Source organism: Barbus barbus (genome assembly GCF_936440315.1).
Source record: "Barbus barbus genome assembly, chromosome: 4".
Classification (NCBI taxonomy): Eukaryota; Metazoa; Chordata; class Actinopteri; order Cypriniformes; family Cyprinidae; genus Barbus; species Barbus barbus.
In genome coordinates, this window is record NC_136732.1 from 32888855 (window position 1) to 32904232 (window position 15378).

Genomic DNA, 15378 nt, shown 5'->3' on the forward strand with positions numbered 1-15378 from the left:
AAGTTTTTCACGATATTCTAATTTTTTTAGATGTACCTGTATATTACAGATTTTTTTTTAAGGCTACTTTAAATTTTAAATTGAAAGGGCAGAGTGGGTATTTACAGCATTATGTTTCAGATAATGCAAAAGCACAAACACAGAAATTCTTGAATCTTGGGAAGAGGAGTTGTTGTCGACACAAAAGTAACTGTTAATATACAGTGCTGTGAAAAAGTGTTGCCCCCTTCCTGATTTTTTATTTTTTTTAATGTTTGTCACACTTTAATGTTTTAGATCATCAAACAAATTTAAATATTAATCAAAGATAACACAAGTAAACACAACATGCAGTTTTTAAATGAAAGTTTTTTTTATGAAGGGAAAACAAAATCCAAACCCACATGCTGCTTCAGGACCTGGAAGACTTGCTGTGATAAATGGAACCATGAATTCAGCTGTCTACCAAAATATCCTGAAGGACAATGTCCGGCCATCTGTTCGTGACCTCAAGCTGAAGTGAACTTGGGTTCTGCAGCAGGACAATGATCCAAAACACACCAGCAAATCCACCTCTGAATGGCTGAAGAAAAATAAAATGAAGACTTTGGAGTGACCTAGTCAAAGTCCTGACCTGAATCCTATTGAGATGCTGTGGCATGACCTTAAAAAGGCGGTTCATGCTCGAAAACCCTCCAATGTGGCTGAATTACAACAATTCTGCCAAGATGAGTGGACCAAAATTCCTCCACAGCGCTGTAACAGACTCATTGTAAGTTATCGCAAACACTTGATTGCAGTTGTTGCTGCTAAGGGTGGCCCAACCAGTTATTAGGTTTAGGGGGAAAGCACTTTTTCACACAGGGCCATGTGGGTTTGGATTTTGTTTTACCTTCATAAAAAAAACCCTTAATTCAAAAACTGCATGTTGTGTTTACTTGTGTTGTCTTTGATTAATATTTAAATTTGTTTGATCTGAAACATTAAAGCGTGACAAACATGCAATAAAATAAAAAATCAGGAAGGGGGCCAACAATTTTTCACACCACTATATATATATGTATATATATATATATATATATATATATATATATATATATATATATATATATATATATATATATATATATGTATATATGTATATATATATATATGTATATATGTATATATATATATATATATATATATATATATAGGTATTATCATTGTTTTATGTTGTTGTTATTTTTTATTAACATGACTGATAGATTATTTAATTTTTTTCCTCCCTATGACAGCTATTAATGTATATACGTATGCTTTGCCAATATTGTATGTAAAATAATCATGCTAAATAAAGTACTTTGTTAAAGGACTTGCATGGTATGATAAAGATGTAAAGTAAATATTTGAATGAATTATTATGCCATATGTACAAAGAGCTATTTGGCTGCATTACATTTTTTAAAGTCTATTTTGTGGCCCATAATTCTGACTCACATTCGATCTGTTTATTTATTAAAACACTTTTTTCATCGCTCTTCTCAAACACGACCTTCTCAACATGGCAGTAATCGTCGTCCATATTCAAGCGATTCACTTCCTACATTTCGACCAATTGCAGTCCTTCGTGGAACACACGCAATTTTACCGGGAAAACGGATGTTGCTCAGGTCCGGTGGAAACTGACACTACTGTGAAGTGGCGGGAGATTTGTGAAGTACATATGTGGAGTAATAGCGATCCAGCTGGAATAAAAGGTGAAAGATTATGCATTTGTTCAGTCGCTAGAGTTCACCTATATTACATTGCCTGACGCAGCTCATTTTGCGATGTAGCATGAGTTTGCTGCCTCTCTTTGTTGTTTTGCATGTTGCTAACATGTTTTGCTAAGTTTCTTGTTTGTCCAGTTCGCCTAGTGTAGCATTTAATAATGCGCAATGTGAAGTTAAACATTGAGCATAAATCTTGTTTATGCGATCGTTCTGTTGCTGAATAAATGCTTGTTTTGATTGCTCAATTATCCATCGAGATTAATTATAAGCGAAATTATAACGTTACTTGTGTGCAAAAGTTAATAACCTGTACGTTGTGTATATTGCTGGTAAAACGAAATATTGCTGATTATGCACAATTCAATAATGATTTTGACCTAAACTAAAGATACCCAGATCATCAAAAACAATATTATTATTAATTATTATTTATATTTATTATCCAAAGCGACTTACAAATGAGGACAACAGAAGCAGTCAATTGTAGTAAAACAACTAAAAACAGATCCAAAACTAAAACTTTATAAATACTACCTATACACATTTTAAAAATAAGTTAAATAAAAATGACAAATGCATACAACAAAATTTCAAAACTTAACATTTAAATGAAAAACTAAAATAAAGCTAAAAATAATTCTAAATATTAAAGAACAAAAGGTATGAGTATAATAATGATTCTAACATAACACTAAGCCAAACACACAAAAAAACCGATATATATATATATATATATATATATATATATATGTACAACCATACATACATACATATATACACATACACATTTATATGTTAAGGTTTTTTTTATGTTATTCTTTATTTTTGAGACGTTTAATCATGTGACGTGTGCTATATCTTCACTTTATTGTATTCCTTTATAAATACGTTGTTACCCATACTGTGTTCAACACACATTCAGCTGGCAAGATAGAAGTGAGTGTTTGTAAGAGTATGATCTGCTCATAGAAAGCTGACATTATTTTTGCAGGGCTGCTTTAGAATGGAGTTTAAAAGACGCAATGGAGGCCCTGCAATGGGCGGGGCTTCACAGGCCAAGAAGGGGAAAATAAACACAGAATGGGAGGATAGCCCCTCCCAGTTTGAAGAGGAACTCGCTCTATTTGATGAAATGGAAATGGAGGCGGAGTCAGAGGAGGGGCAAGCAGGTCATGATGTCATTCCAGTGGGTATGTTTAGTCTGTTTCTTTGTAATTAATTGAATTGTATTTATTATTATACACAAAAAAGGTTTGTCTGCAAAATATCCAAAACAAAATATTAACCCATGAATACAGTTACAGAACAAAACAAAGAAGAAAAATTAAGCCAATCCCATAAAAAAAGAACAACATTCTAACCTATACATACTTAAAAAAAAAAAAAAAAAACATACATGATCTACCCTCTTTTGCTCAGGTGACTTATTCTCTACTGATCTTAATCCACGTTGGAAACGACCTCACGCGCCTCCTCTACAGCCAAACTCAGACACACTAATATTCCAGCAGATAGACCTGGATTACTACTTGGGTGAGACGCACATGCGCTGTCACAAATGCACACATAAAAATCCATAATCTAGGTCTTTCCCTCAGTGTGTTGTTGTCCGGTGTTTAGGATCTGCGGTGGCGGGAATGCCCGGGCAGGTGCAGGGCAAAGTGCCCATAGTGCGCATGTTTGGTGTGACGGACAATGGAAATAGCGTGTGCTGCCATATTCATGGATTCGCCCCGTATTTCTATGTTTCCGCCCCCAACGGTGAGCTGCCAATTACGGGAATCTGCTCAGTGTCACTGAGATGTATTAAACACATCTTTCATGATTTCAATGGTATGTCTATGTCTTTCTTAGGTTTTACAAATGCACACTTGTCTGAGTTTAAGAGAGAGCTGAACTCTGCTGTATTGAAGGATATGCGGTCCAATAAAGACAATATAGGCATCACTGTGCTGGCAGTGGACATCACCAAGAAGGAAAGTAAGTCGTCTTAGTGTAAATTTGTGTGTATACACTATCTTTTAAAAGTTTGGGGTTGGTGAGATTTTCTTATTACAGTCAAAGTTATAATATTTTGTGATATTATTATAATTTAAAATAACTGTTTTCTATTTCAATACATTACACCAGTCTTCATTGTCACATGATGCTTCAGAAATCAATATAACGATGTGATGCTCAAGAAACAATTCTAATTAGCAATGTTGAAAAAAGTTTTTTTTGTAGAAACGTGATCCTTTTTTCCAGGATTCTTTAATAAATAAAAAGTTCAAGACAACAGCATTTATTTGAAATCTTTTGTAACATTAGAAATGCTTTAATGTCACTTTCGATCAATTTAATGCATCCTTGCAGTAGATTTCTTTATTTAATAGTAATTAATTTATTAAGTTTCTTTCTTTCAAACTAACAATCTTAAATGACCCCAGCTTTTTAACAATATTGCAAGTTTTTGTGATGTCTTACAGCTGACTGACTTTCCTCTATTTGTGCTAAGGTATGTATCACTACCATGGAAACAAACCTCTTGACTTCCTGCGCATCACCATGGCAATGCCACGTCTGATTGCCCCGGCGAAGCGTCTTCTTGAGCAAGGCTTTAAATTTGCCAACTTCGCCACCCAGAGCTACCAGGCCTATGAAGCCAACATTGACTTTGAGATCAGGTGCGTGTTTAAAAGTTTCTGAAACTGGTGATGTGTGGTGGACATTGTTTGCTCGACCAGATAAAGCATGTGAGATTTGCTGTATGTGCGCGTGATGGCAGGTTCATGGTGGACAGTGATGTGGTCGGTTGCTGCTGGATTGAGCTTCCTAAAGGAAAGTACAGGCTGAGGGAAGAGAGGAGTGAAGGGCAGACAGACTCAAAATATCCAGGAAAGGTACAAATATAAAAGCAATCAATTAAGGCATTAGAGCGATGGAAGTGGGTATGGCAGCACTCATCTGGTGTGTCTTTACTGTGTTTCCCTCTCAGGTGTCGCTGTGTCAGTATGAGGTGGATGTGGCGTGGAATCACTTGGTCAGTCATCCAGCTGAAGGAGAGTGGCAGAGGATCGCTCCTCTCAGAGTCCTGAGCTTTGATATTGAGTGTGCTGGAAGAAAAGGTCTGTCTGCGGTTTTGTTTTGTTTCATTTTCTCTCTTTGTTTAGGGTCTTTTAGTTTAGCTTATTCTGTGTTTGATGCATTGGTTTCAGTGGTAGCCTTTTTATTTATTTTTTCTTTAAAACCATGTGGTAGAAAGTTGTGTATGAAGTTGTGAATCTGACACACGGATTGTGATGGACCTCAGTATTTCCTTTTGGAATTTTTGGTATCAGTATTATCAATCTTTAGCAATCCACAAGTTCACATTTTCATTGATTTAGGTAATATGTTTTTTAACAATCAAATATATTTGTAATATTTAATTACCAAAACATTTGACAGACATTTTTATTGTTAAAAATTTAAAAATGTTAAAATTACTTATTTTTTTTCCCCTGAATCAAATATCTAAATCTACAAATCTAAAAACTCATTTTATCCTATTGAAAATGCTATACAACTAATGCGTATACTTTAGTATAAGTATTAGTTGTATAGTTATAAAACTAACGTTATACTTTCCACCCAACTATATTTCTACCAAATTGGGTTTTATCACTTTTTGAATTACCAAATTAACTTTCCAAGTAGTTAGTAGTAGCCACAGTGTGCCACTTGTGTGCTTGTTCTTTTGTATTATAGCCTGCTGTGTAAATAACTGAACTGTTTGTGTGTGTTACAGGTGTGTTTCCGGAGCCAGAGATCGACCCTGTGATTCAGATCGCCTCTATGGTGCAGCGTCAGGGAGAGAAAGAGCCGTTTATCCGGACGGTCTTCACCTTACAGAGCTGTGCCAGTATAGTGGGCTCCCAGATTCTCTGCTTTACTCAAGAGAAACTGCTACTGCAGGTACATATTCACAGATTCTCGCAACTATACATACACTGAAATGCTTACGTGTGAATTTTCTTTTGAATGTAAATGTACACGGTGCGATAATAATTAATGTATATGTGTGATTATCTCAGAGTTGGGCTGAGTTTGTAAGAACAGTGGATCCTGACATCATCACTGGCTACAATATCCAGAACTTTGATCTTCCGTACCTCCTCAACAGAGCTGCGACCTTGAAGGTAACTTGGTTTTACACCAAGATTTACTTATTTTTATCTTTTGTTATGTTTTGTGATGGAAAGTGAACACAAACCCAGTGGGATTAGTGGTGGCACATGGCAGAAGGCTTTATATTATAATTCAGGCAGGTGAATGGTATTGTGAGCCACTTTTCTCTCCGTAGGCGAGTTTGTTCCCGTATCTAGGCCGTGTGCGGGGCATTAAATCGGTCCTGAAAGACTCTAGCTTCCAGAGCAAGCAGATGGGCCGCAGAGAGAATAAAACGACCAATATGGAGGGACGTGTGCAGTTTGACCTACTACAGGTACGTACACTTAAACTCTCAAATTGTGGCATCATATTGATTCATGACTGCACATGCTGTTTTTCTGTGTTGTAGGTGTTGCTGAGGGATTATAAACTGCGCTCTTACACCCTAAACGCCGTCAGTTTCCATTTTCTGCAGGAGCAGAAGGAGGATGTGCAGCATTCTATCATCACAGACCTACAGGTACAGCCAATCAGATCTCTGTCCTATTCTTATAGCCAATCAGATCCTTCAACTCCATCTAAAGCAGTAAATCTAAAAAAAAAATCTTTCATTTATCTTGCCTTTTTATTATTAGAATGGGAATGAGCAGACCCGCAGGCGTTTGGCTGTGTACTGTCTGAAGGATGCGTATTTGCCCCTGCGCTTGCTGCAGAAGTTAATGTGCGTCATTAATTACATGGAAATGGCCAGAGTTACTGGGGTGCCCTTGACCTATCTGCTCTCTCGTGGACAGCAGATTAAAGTGGTTTCACAACTCCTGAGACAGGTCTGCGCAAGTCTCTTTGTAACACATGTTAATATAACAAACCTAGCAAACATTATGCTTAAATGTATTATGCATTATGCTTAATTATAGGCTATGAAGCAGGATCTGGTGATGCCAGTGGTGAGGACAGAGGGTGGGGAGGACTACACTGGAGCCACTGTCATAGAACCAGAGAAAGGGTTTGTACCCACTTCCTGTGTGATCATATTTTCATTCTCAAATCAGAGGGCATGTAAATCGCATATCTTGAGGACTAAAATAAAAATTGGTCATCTAAATTCACATAAATGCACAATCGTTTAAAAGTTAGGTGTCTGATAAAACGTGACAGACATAAAAAGACACACATAAAGTTATGAAGCGTTTGTGTGTTGAACTTTCCATAAAAATATTAAGCAGCACAACTGTTTTCAATATTCAGGGCTCGCAAAATTTCTAAATCCCTGGTAACCCTTCGGGCAGTACTCTTTCTAATTTTGGTAGCCCGAAAATTTATTTAACTAGCCCAAATAAAAAAATAAACCCTTTTTTTAAATACAGAAAATCATATAGAAGTCTATATGTCAATCAAAAATATTTTCAATACACAAATATCAACAAACATTTTTACAGGGTATCTGCAGAGTTAAAAAAAATAAATTTAAGGCAATTTATGACCCATTTTAAGGGCTTGGACAATGTCTATGATAACATACAGTATTAAGCCATAAAATGACATGATATACAGTTCAGATACAGGCTTTCACAAAAACAAAAATCTTATAGAACAGCATTTCAGCCTTAAGTAATTTTTATGAAAAGGGATAAATGAAGCATATAAATTATTTGATTAAATTAAAACGAATAAATATTACTGTCTAATTATTTAGATTTTTAGAAGGCACATAAACGTCTTTCTCATTTACAACTCTATCTGTTTACTGCTTAAAAACATGGTTCGATATTTGCATTGGTCTGACCATAAACAGCAAGAAAGGCTTATTGGAAATGCAAATTCATTCTCTTGCCACGAGGTGGTGCTTTAGGAGCGGCTTCCACGTTAGAGAGTGGACACAAAGCAGCACCGTCCGTACTCATAAACGCTGCTTTATCAAGCATTATAGGTAAGATGAAATAAAAATGGCAACGACACGTTTCTGAGAACAATCGGTTCCCTTCAGATACATTCACATAAAGACATCCACATCTCATCACATCGTGCACGCTCATATTTATTCAATGATATCATTGCCTTTTGAAGTTTAATCCAGCCGTATCACCATTCTTGTCTTTCCGTCCCCAACTGTAAGACCTCTTGAAATGATAATTAAGACATTTCTTATACCATTTAACGTATTTAAAACTTCTTATGGCCTTAAGTTTGATACAACTAAATTAATAATAATAATTCGTTACATTTATATAGCGCTTTTCTAGGCACTCAAAGCGCTTTACATACAAGGGGGTATCTCCTCGTCCATCCCTAGTGTGCAGCATCCACCTGGATGATGCGATGACAGCCATAGTGTGCCAGAACGCCCACCACACACCAGCTTACTGGTGGAGAGGAGACAGAGTGATAAAGCCAATCAGTGTATGGGGATGATTAGGAGGCCATGATGGTCAGAGGCCAATGGGTAAATTTGGATTTTTGGGATTTTTAATGACCACAGGACCTCGGCTTAACGTCTCATCCGAAGGACGGTGCTTGTTGACAGTATAGTGTCCCCCTCACTATACTGGGGCGTTAGGACCCACACAAACCACAGGGTGAGCACCCCCTGCTGGTCTCACTAACACCTCTTCCAGCAGCAACCTAGTTTTGCCAGGAGGTCTCCCATCCAGGTACTGACCAGGCTCAACCCTGCTTGGCTTCAGTGGGCAACCGGTCTTGGGCTACAGGGTGATATGGCTGCTGGCCTAATCAGAAATTGAAGAATTTTTAAGAACCTGTGGGAGCCCTGTATTTTAAGATAGCCCGCCGGGCAGGGCGGTGCTGCATTTTGGTAGCCCGACTGGAAAACACAATAGCCCCGGGACGTCGGGCTAGCGATTTTGCGAGCCCCGAGATTGATAATAAAAATAAATGTTTCTTGAGTACCACCATATCATCATGTTAGAATGATTTATGAAGGATCATGTGACACTTAAGACAGGATATTGGTATAGAAAATAGTAAAATAGAAAATGTTTCTTTTAAATTGTAGTAATGTTTTACAATATTACTGTTTTATCCTCGGTGAGCATATGAAATTTGTTTCAAAAACATTTAAAAAAATATTTCTAATGCCAAAATTTTCACCCGTGGTGTCAATAAATACAAGTGCTTAAGAGAGATTTATTTATTTATTCATTAATTCCAAAGACTTTCAAGTGGCTGACAACAGATTCTTGCAGTCTTTTCTTTCTGATAGCTAATAAAAAAAAATGACCTTAACTAATATTTAGTGTATTATGTAATGTAAAAATGCAATAATAAGGTGGGAAAGTTGAAACAACATTTAGATTTTGCAGTTGATTTGCTTTGTAGTTGATTCATCAATGTGGAAACTGTGTGTGTGTGTGTGTGTGTTTACAGGTATTACAGTGTTCCTATAGCGACTCTGGATTTCTCCTCACTGTATCCCTCCATCATGATGGCTCATAATTTATGTTACACTACACTCCTGCAGAAAAGCCAGGTGGACAAACTTGGGTAAGAGAAATGTGTCTGTGTGTGTGTTATGTAAAGTGTTGAAGTGATACTTTCTTCAAACTTATTTTCTGTGTGTGTGTATGTGCACATTTTTAGTCTGGCTCCAGGAGATTTCATCAAGACCCCAACAGGTGATCTGTTTGTGAAGAGCTCGGTGAGGAAGGGCCTTCTCCCTGAGATCCTGGAAAACCTGCTGAGTGCCAGGAAAAAGTGAGTTCAACAATTAAAAGGAGTGGAGATTGTTAAATAAACTATTCACTGCTGATGATGAATAGTTCAGTGTATTTAATAATGTATTATTTTGCCTCAAATTTTTGTGTCTTCTGTATTTATATACTTATTTTAAAGGGATAGTTCACCCAAAAATGTAAATTCTGTCATTAATTACTCATCCTCATGTCGTTCCAAACCTGTTAGACCTTCGTTTATCTTCGAAACACAAATTAAGATATTTTTGATTAAATCCGAGAGCTTTCTGACCTTCCTTATACAGCAACACAACTGACGCTTTCAAGGCCCAGAAAAGTAATAAGGACATCATTAAAGGGGTCATCGCATGCTCATTTTCTACAAATTGATATGATTCTTTAGGGTCTTAATGAAAAGTCTATAACAGACTTTGGTTAAAATTTCTCAATGGTAGTGTAAAAAACACCTTCTTTACCCTGTCAAAATCAGATCTGTTTTCTGTTTTTTTTTTTTTTAGTCCATGTTGCTTTAAATGCTAATGAGCCCTGCTGACCCCGCCCCTCTCTTCTGTGGGGTGACGAGCAGTACTGTTTACTTTAGCCGCGAAACTGGCTAACTAGCACATATTTGGAAAGGCGATTTGCAAAGATTCATAAAAAGCCCTTATACTCACTTCTGTTGATAAAGCTGGATCATGAATGATTCGTGCGAACATAGACTCATTGAGCCAGATCGGGATCGGCTCATTCACTTCAAAACGAAAGTAACGTTAATCCTCTGCATCTTCAGTGGCTCTATGATAACTGCTATGTTCACTATTACATCCAACAACTAAACACCTCAATCGCTTAATCGGAGACATCTTGTCTTCCCCGGCTCCGGAGGCGGACAGCTCTCAGCTCACTCAGGGCGGGTCTAAGGTAAGACGGCCTTGTCAATCAACACTCGTGGGAGTGGCCTGTGCAGAACTACGTCATTCTGCCAGGAACCTCAGAAAGGCCTGATTTGAGAGAGAGAATTTTTAAATAGGGATTTAAAAAAAGCAATGGGTGGATTTTTATCATTGTAGGATGGATGTGTACACACACTTCCAACACACATTTATGTTCAAACTTGAAAAGTGAATTTTGCATCCGATGACCCCTTTAAAATAGTCCATGTGACATCAGTGGTTCAACTGCAATGTTATGAAGCTACGAGAATGCTTTTTGCATAATAACGACTTTATTCAAAGATTTCTTCAGTTCTGTGTCAGTCTATGCCGCCATTCACAAGGCACATGCGTGTAACATTAACATTACAGTTGAACCACTGTTACATGGACCATTTTGTCAATGTCCTCACTACCTTTCTAGGCCCTGAACGCATTAGTTGCATTGCTATCTACGCAGAGCCAGAAAGCTTTCAGATTTCATTAAAAATATCTTAATTTGTGTTCTGAAGATGAACGAAGGGTTTGGAATGATATAAGGGTGAGTAATTAATGACATGATTTCCATTTTTGGGTGAACTATCCCTTTAACATCACATCATTAACTCGTCAAGTCACATCATTCATTTACCAGGATTTGAATATGAAAATATATAATATTCAGATTTTGACTCATGACCCTTTGATGTGCCTGTAGGGCGAAGGCAGAGCTGAAGAAAGAGACAGACCCCTTTAAAAAGCAGGTGCTGGACGGAAGGCAGTTGGCTTTGAAGATCAGTGCAAACTCCGTGTATGGGTTCACCGGGGCTCAGGTGGGCAAACTGCCCTGTCTGGAAATCTCTCAGGTCAGTTTCGGCACTCACACATGGACAAATACTGTCAGATGGTTTCAAACAGAGATGCTTTAAGAGGCAGTGTTTTTCTTTTTTATCTGCAGAGCGTCACTGGCTTTGGTAGGCAGATGATTGAACAGACCAAACAGCTTGTGGAATCAAGATACACCATCTCTAATGGTTACCAGGCAGATGCAAAGGTATTTAATCACATGAACGTGTTTTTACCTTGCACTAAAAACATGCAGTGATGCAAGTCAAATGTGTTTCAGGTCATCTATGGAGACACTGACTCTGTGATGGTGAAACTAGGTGTGGCCACAGTGCAGGAAACAATGAATCTGGGAAAGGAGGCTGCTGATTGGGTTTCCTCCCACTTCGTTCCGCCAATCAAATTAGAGTTTGAGAAGGTATAACTCCAAGATTTCACAACAGAATCTAGCAAATATTATTCCTAATAAGCTTAATAATCTCTTTCACACTTTTTCAGGTGTATTACCCATATCTGCTGATCAATAAAAAGCGGTACGCCGGGTTGTATTTCTCTTCTAATGCTGAACATCATGATAAGATGGATTGCAAAGGAATTGAGACCGTCAGACGAGACAACTGCCCTCTAGTGGCCAATCTTATCAACACATGCCTCCAAAACATCCTCATTGACAGGTACAAACATTGCCACACTCAGAAAACCCCATGTGCTCAGATACGCAACAGTGACGCACAAACTAACATGTGTAAGAGTGAAGGTATGACTACAAGCCTTAACAAAAGCCATTTTTGTTTATGTTGTGGTTGCTACATACCTTGCATATACCAACACGCACATTAATTCACATAAAATGATGTGTTTTGTGTTTCAGAGACCCTGATGGAGCAGTAGCTCATGCTAAAGAGGTGATCTCTGACCTTCTGTGCAACCGCATTGATATCAGTCAGCTGGTCATAACTAAAGAGCTCACACGTACCGCACAGGAGTATGCCGGCAAGCAAGCCCACGTCGAGCTAGCAGAGAGGTGCGTGTTTGTTTTTATCATCTGGACTGTTAGTTCATAAGTGCAAAATTCTCCATTCTGGCACTGAAATGTACCATTCACGGGATTGAGACAAATAAGAGGAGTTTTTAATTTATGAGTAGCCTACCTGAAGGGAAATGTGTATAGAAAGGTTAAGATGGCATACCCCTGTATGATGCCTGGTGTTTATAAGTACAGCTGCTTTGTGCACAGGGATAATAAGTGCCACCTACTGTCAGAGTGGAAATTTGCATTTTCATTTAGATGGCAGTTTTTGTTCAGTACAGGGTTCGTTAGCTAAAACTAAAACCACGAGAAAACAGTTTTGTTACTTCAAATAAAACAAAATGGAAATTAAAATATTATTTAAAAATTATTTTTTCCTTCAGCCAGCTGCCAAGGTAACATATTTATCATTTTTCAGTTTAACTAGAAATACTAGAATAACTCAAACTAAATTAATAAATAAAAACTATATTTAGTTTATAGTGTGTTAATTAAATGAAATATATTTATAATATAGTTAATTATTATATAAAAAACTAATAAAAATGACAAGAATTCAAATTACTAAAAATTTTGCGTTTAAAGTGAGAAACAGAAAATATAAAATTCTAAATATTAACAAAAACTATATTAGTGATTCTAAATTAACAGTGGTTCGACACTGGTTTATTTTTGTTGAAATGTGTATTATTTAAACTTTGTTTAAAGCTTTTTAAAAGTTTTTCTGGTAATTTTACAGTTTAGGATGTTATCATAGACATTGGTGTTTTTTTTTTTTTTTTTTTTTTAAGGAATGTTGCAAACCTTAATAACATGGAGTTCTATTCTAAAATGCGAATTTTCCGAAATGATTGCAGCTGCTTGTTTCAATACATTTTTTGATGAAAAACGTGGGTTTTAGGATGCGGAAGCGTGATGCCGGTAGTGCTCCAAACCTCGGAGATCGAGTCCCGTACGTCATCATCAAAGCAACAAAGGGAGTGGCAGCATATATGAAATCAGAGGTCAGTGTGGTGTGTTGCCTGTTTTTATGTGGCGGATATCCTGTACTGTAGTTGTTTAGGTTGAGTTATATCTCTCAGGACCCCATCTATGTGCTGGAGAACAACATCCCTATAGACACACAGTACTACCTGGAGCAGCAGCTGTCCAAACCTTTACTGCGCATCTTTGAACCCATACTGGGCGAGACCAAAGCTGAGAGTGTGTTGCTGAGTGAGTATCATCTATTAAGCTTTGAAGTTGGCGTGAAATGAAAATGATATGTATTATAAATGCATGTTATAGATCTTCTAATGAATGATTATTTCATGTTTTATTTTGGAACTTACTTTGGATAAAGATGTTTTGTGAAACAATAGACTTCTCTCTGTTGACGTTTGCCAGTTATAACGATGATTTAAATTCCACAAATCTTAAGTACGCAGAGCAGTTCTTGCTTCATTTCAAGTTAGACATCACTCAAAGTAATGACTTGCAGTTTCATGAAAGGTGAAATTTTGTGTGCAAAAAAAGGTCCATTGTTCATTGCCAATAGTGTAGCAATGAATGAAGCACAGCTCACACAGAAGTCACTTTCAAACAAAGCAGCTCTCTGTGACCCGCTGCAGAATCTGGCCTCCATATAAAACTCCCAATCACATGGAATCCTATTGAAAGGGCTGCGAAAAATTCAGTAAATGTGTGACCTTACTTTAAGTGAGCCAGACGTTAATTCAGTTCCCGCTCTGGCCAATTCAGTGATTTTGTTCAGTGAAGGATTTTTCAGTCTGATTCAAGACTTTTATGAGCCTTTATGAATTATTCATTAAAACAAGAGTATTTATTTGTGAAACTGCACTATTTGTCAATTTTTTTTTTTTTTTTTAAATGCAGCCAGAATGAACTTCATAATAGAAAGACGGTTATATTGTTTTGTTGTAAACTTTTTATCTCATCAAATTCATTTTAAACTGCAAACTATAGTAAAAAAGGATTTCTTTCCGAAAAGATTCTAATACGTCTGCTTTTTCTGTGCTGTTTCAGAGGGCGATCACACACGTTGTAAGACGGTCTTGACGTCTAGAGTTGGTGGTCTCATGGCTTTTGCTCAGAAACGAAGCACTTGCATTGGCTGCCGAGCTGTGCTCAAAAGTGATGGTATGTATTAGGCGTGTGTGTGCGTGTGTTTAGGTCTCAGTAATACCACAAATCACAAAACTGACGTACTTACCATTTTCTTCTCTACAGTGGCTGTATGTGACTTCTGCAAAAAAAAACAGTCTGAGCTTTATCAGAAAGAGGTGTGTTTTGTGTTTATATATGTATCAATCATGGCAAACTTGTCCTCATGGGGCTGAAGATTGTTCATGTGTGTCCTTTAGATCGCTCATCTGTCGACTCTGGAGGAGAAATTCTCTCGTCTGTGGACTCAGTGTCAGCGCTGTCAAGGTTCACTGCATGAAGATGTGCTGTGTACCAGGTATTTACACACTAGGCCTGGACAATATATCAAATATTCTCTATAGTATCATTTCTTTGTTGGTGATAGTGAATATACCAGTGAATAAAACAGTTTTTTGTTTTCTTTCTTTTTCAGTCGAGACTGTCCCATCTTTTACATGAGGAAGAAAGTGCAGAAAGATTTAGACGATCAGGAGAAGCTCATCTCCCGTTTTGGTTGGTGACGGACGAGGATCTTTTCTTTTGCCTTCAGCTTTCTCAACATTCATTCCTCATCTTACCTCAGTGAAGGACAGTCTGTCTCACTTCATTTTGTAAAGAATCATCCTTTTCTAGTGGCTTAATAAATAAAGAAAGTGCATTTTTTTATAGAATGGTTGTCTTCTCTTGGCTTGATTTAACATTATACTTAAATATTTTATATTGTTTTTTTTTATATAAATTTTATTCATCACAGATTTTAAGTGTGAGATAAGGGTATAGCTGTTCCCATAGTCATGAGAAACTAATTTATTTCAAGTCATAAACAATTCTGTTGTCAATATGTAAGGAATAACTGACGACAGGCCATTGAATTTTATTAGAAAAATAATGCA

General features: G+C 37.1%; 1 protein-coding gene across 1 annotated transcript; it reads left to right on the top strand.

Moving 5' to 3' along the window:
• Positions 1 to 1590: 1590 nt before the first annotated feature.
• Positions 1591 to 15149, top strand: pold1 (polymerase (DNA directed), delta 1, catalytic subunit). The gene is made up of 27 exons (XM_079415228.1): positions 1591 to 1718; positions 2725 to 2923; positions 3153 to 3266; positions 3354 to 3494; positions 3588 to 3713; positions 4231 to 4399; positions 4501 to 4615; positions 4711 to 4840; positions 5503 to 5669; positions 5789 to 5893; positions 6058 to 6198; positions 6274 to 6384; positions 6500 to 6691; positions 6782 to 6870; positions 9249 to 9365; positions 9462 to 9575; positions 11183 to 11330; positions 11423 to 11518; positions 11591 to 11728; positions 11809 to 11984; positions 12182 to 12334; positions 13242 to 13344; positions 13423 to 13555; positions 14366 to 14479; positions 14570 to 14622; positions 14704 to 14801; positions 14919 to 15149. Exons 2-27 carry the CDS (start codon positions 2737 to 2739, stop codon positions 15004 to 15006), a joined length of 3318 nt encoding a protein of 1105 aa, XP_079271354.1. The 5' UTR covers positions 1591 to 1718; positions 2725 to 2736; the 3' UTR covers positions 15007 to 15149.
• The last annotated feature ends 229 nt before the right edge of the window (positions 15150 to 15378 follow it).

Coding starts and splice junctions, on each gene's coding strand:
- pold1 (XM_079415228.1), top strand. CDS start 2,737: ATGGAGTTTAAAAGACGCAATGGAGGCCCTGCAATGGGCGGGGCTTCA. Junction 4,616..4,710: donor ACTCAAAATATCCAGGAAAG/GTACAAATATAA, acceptor TTTCCCTCTCAG/GTGTCGCTGTGTCAGTATGA. Junction 11,519..11,590: donor GTTACCAGGCAGATGCAAAG/GTATTTAATCAC, acceptor AATGTGTTTCAG/GTCATCTATGGAGACACTGA.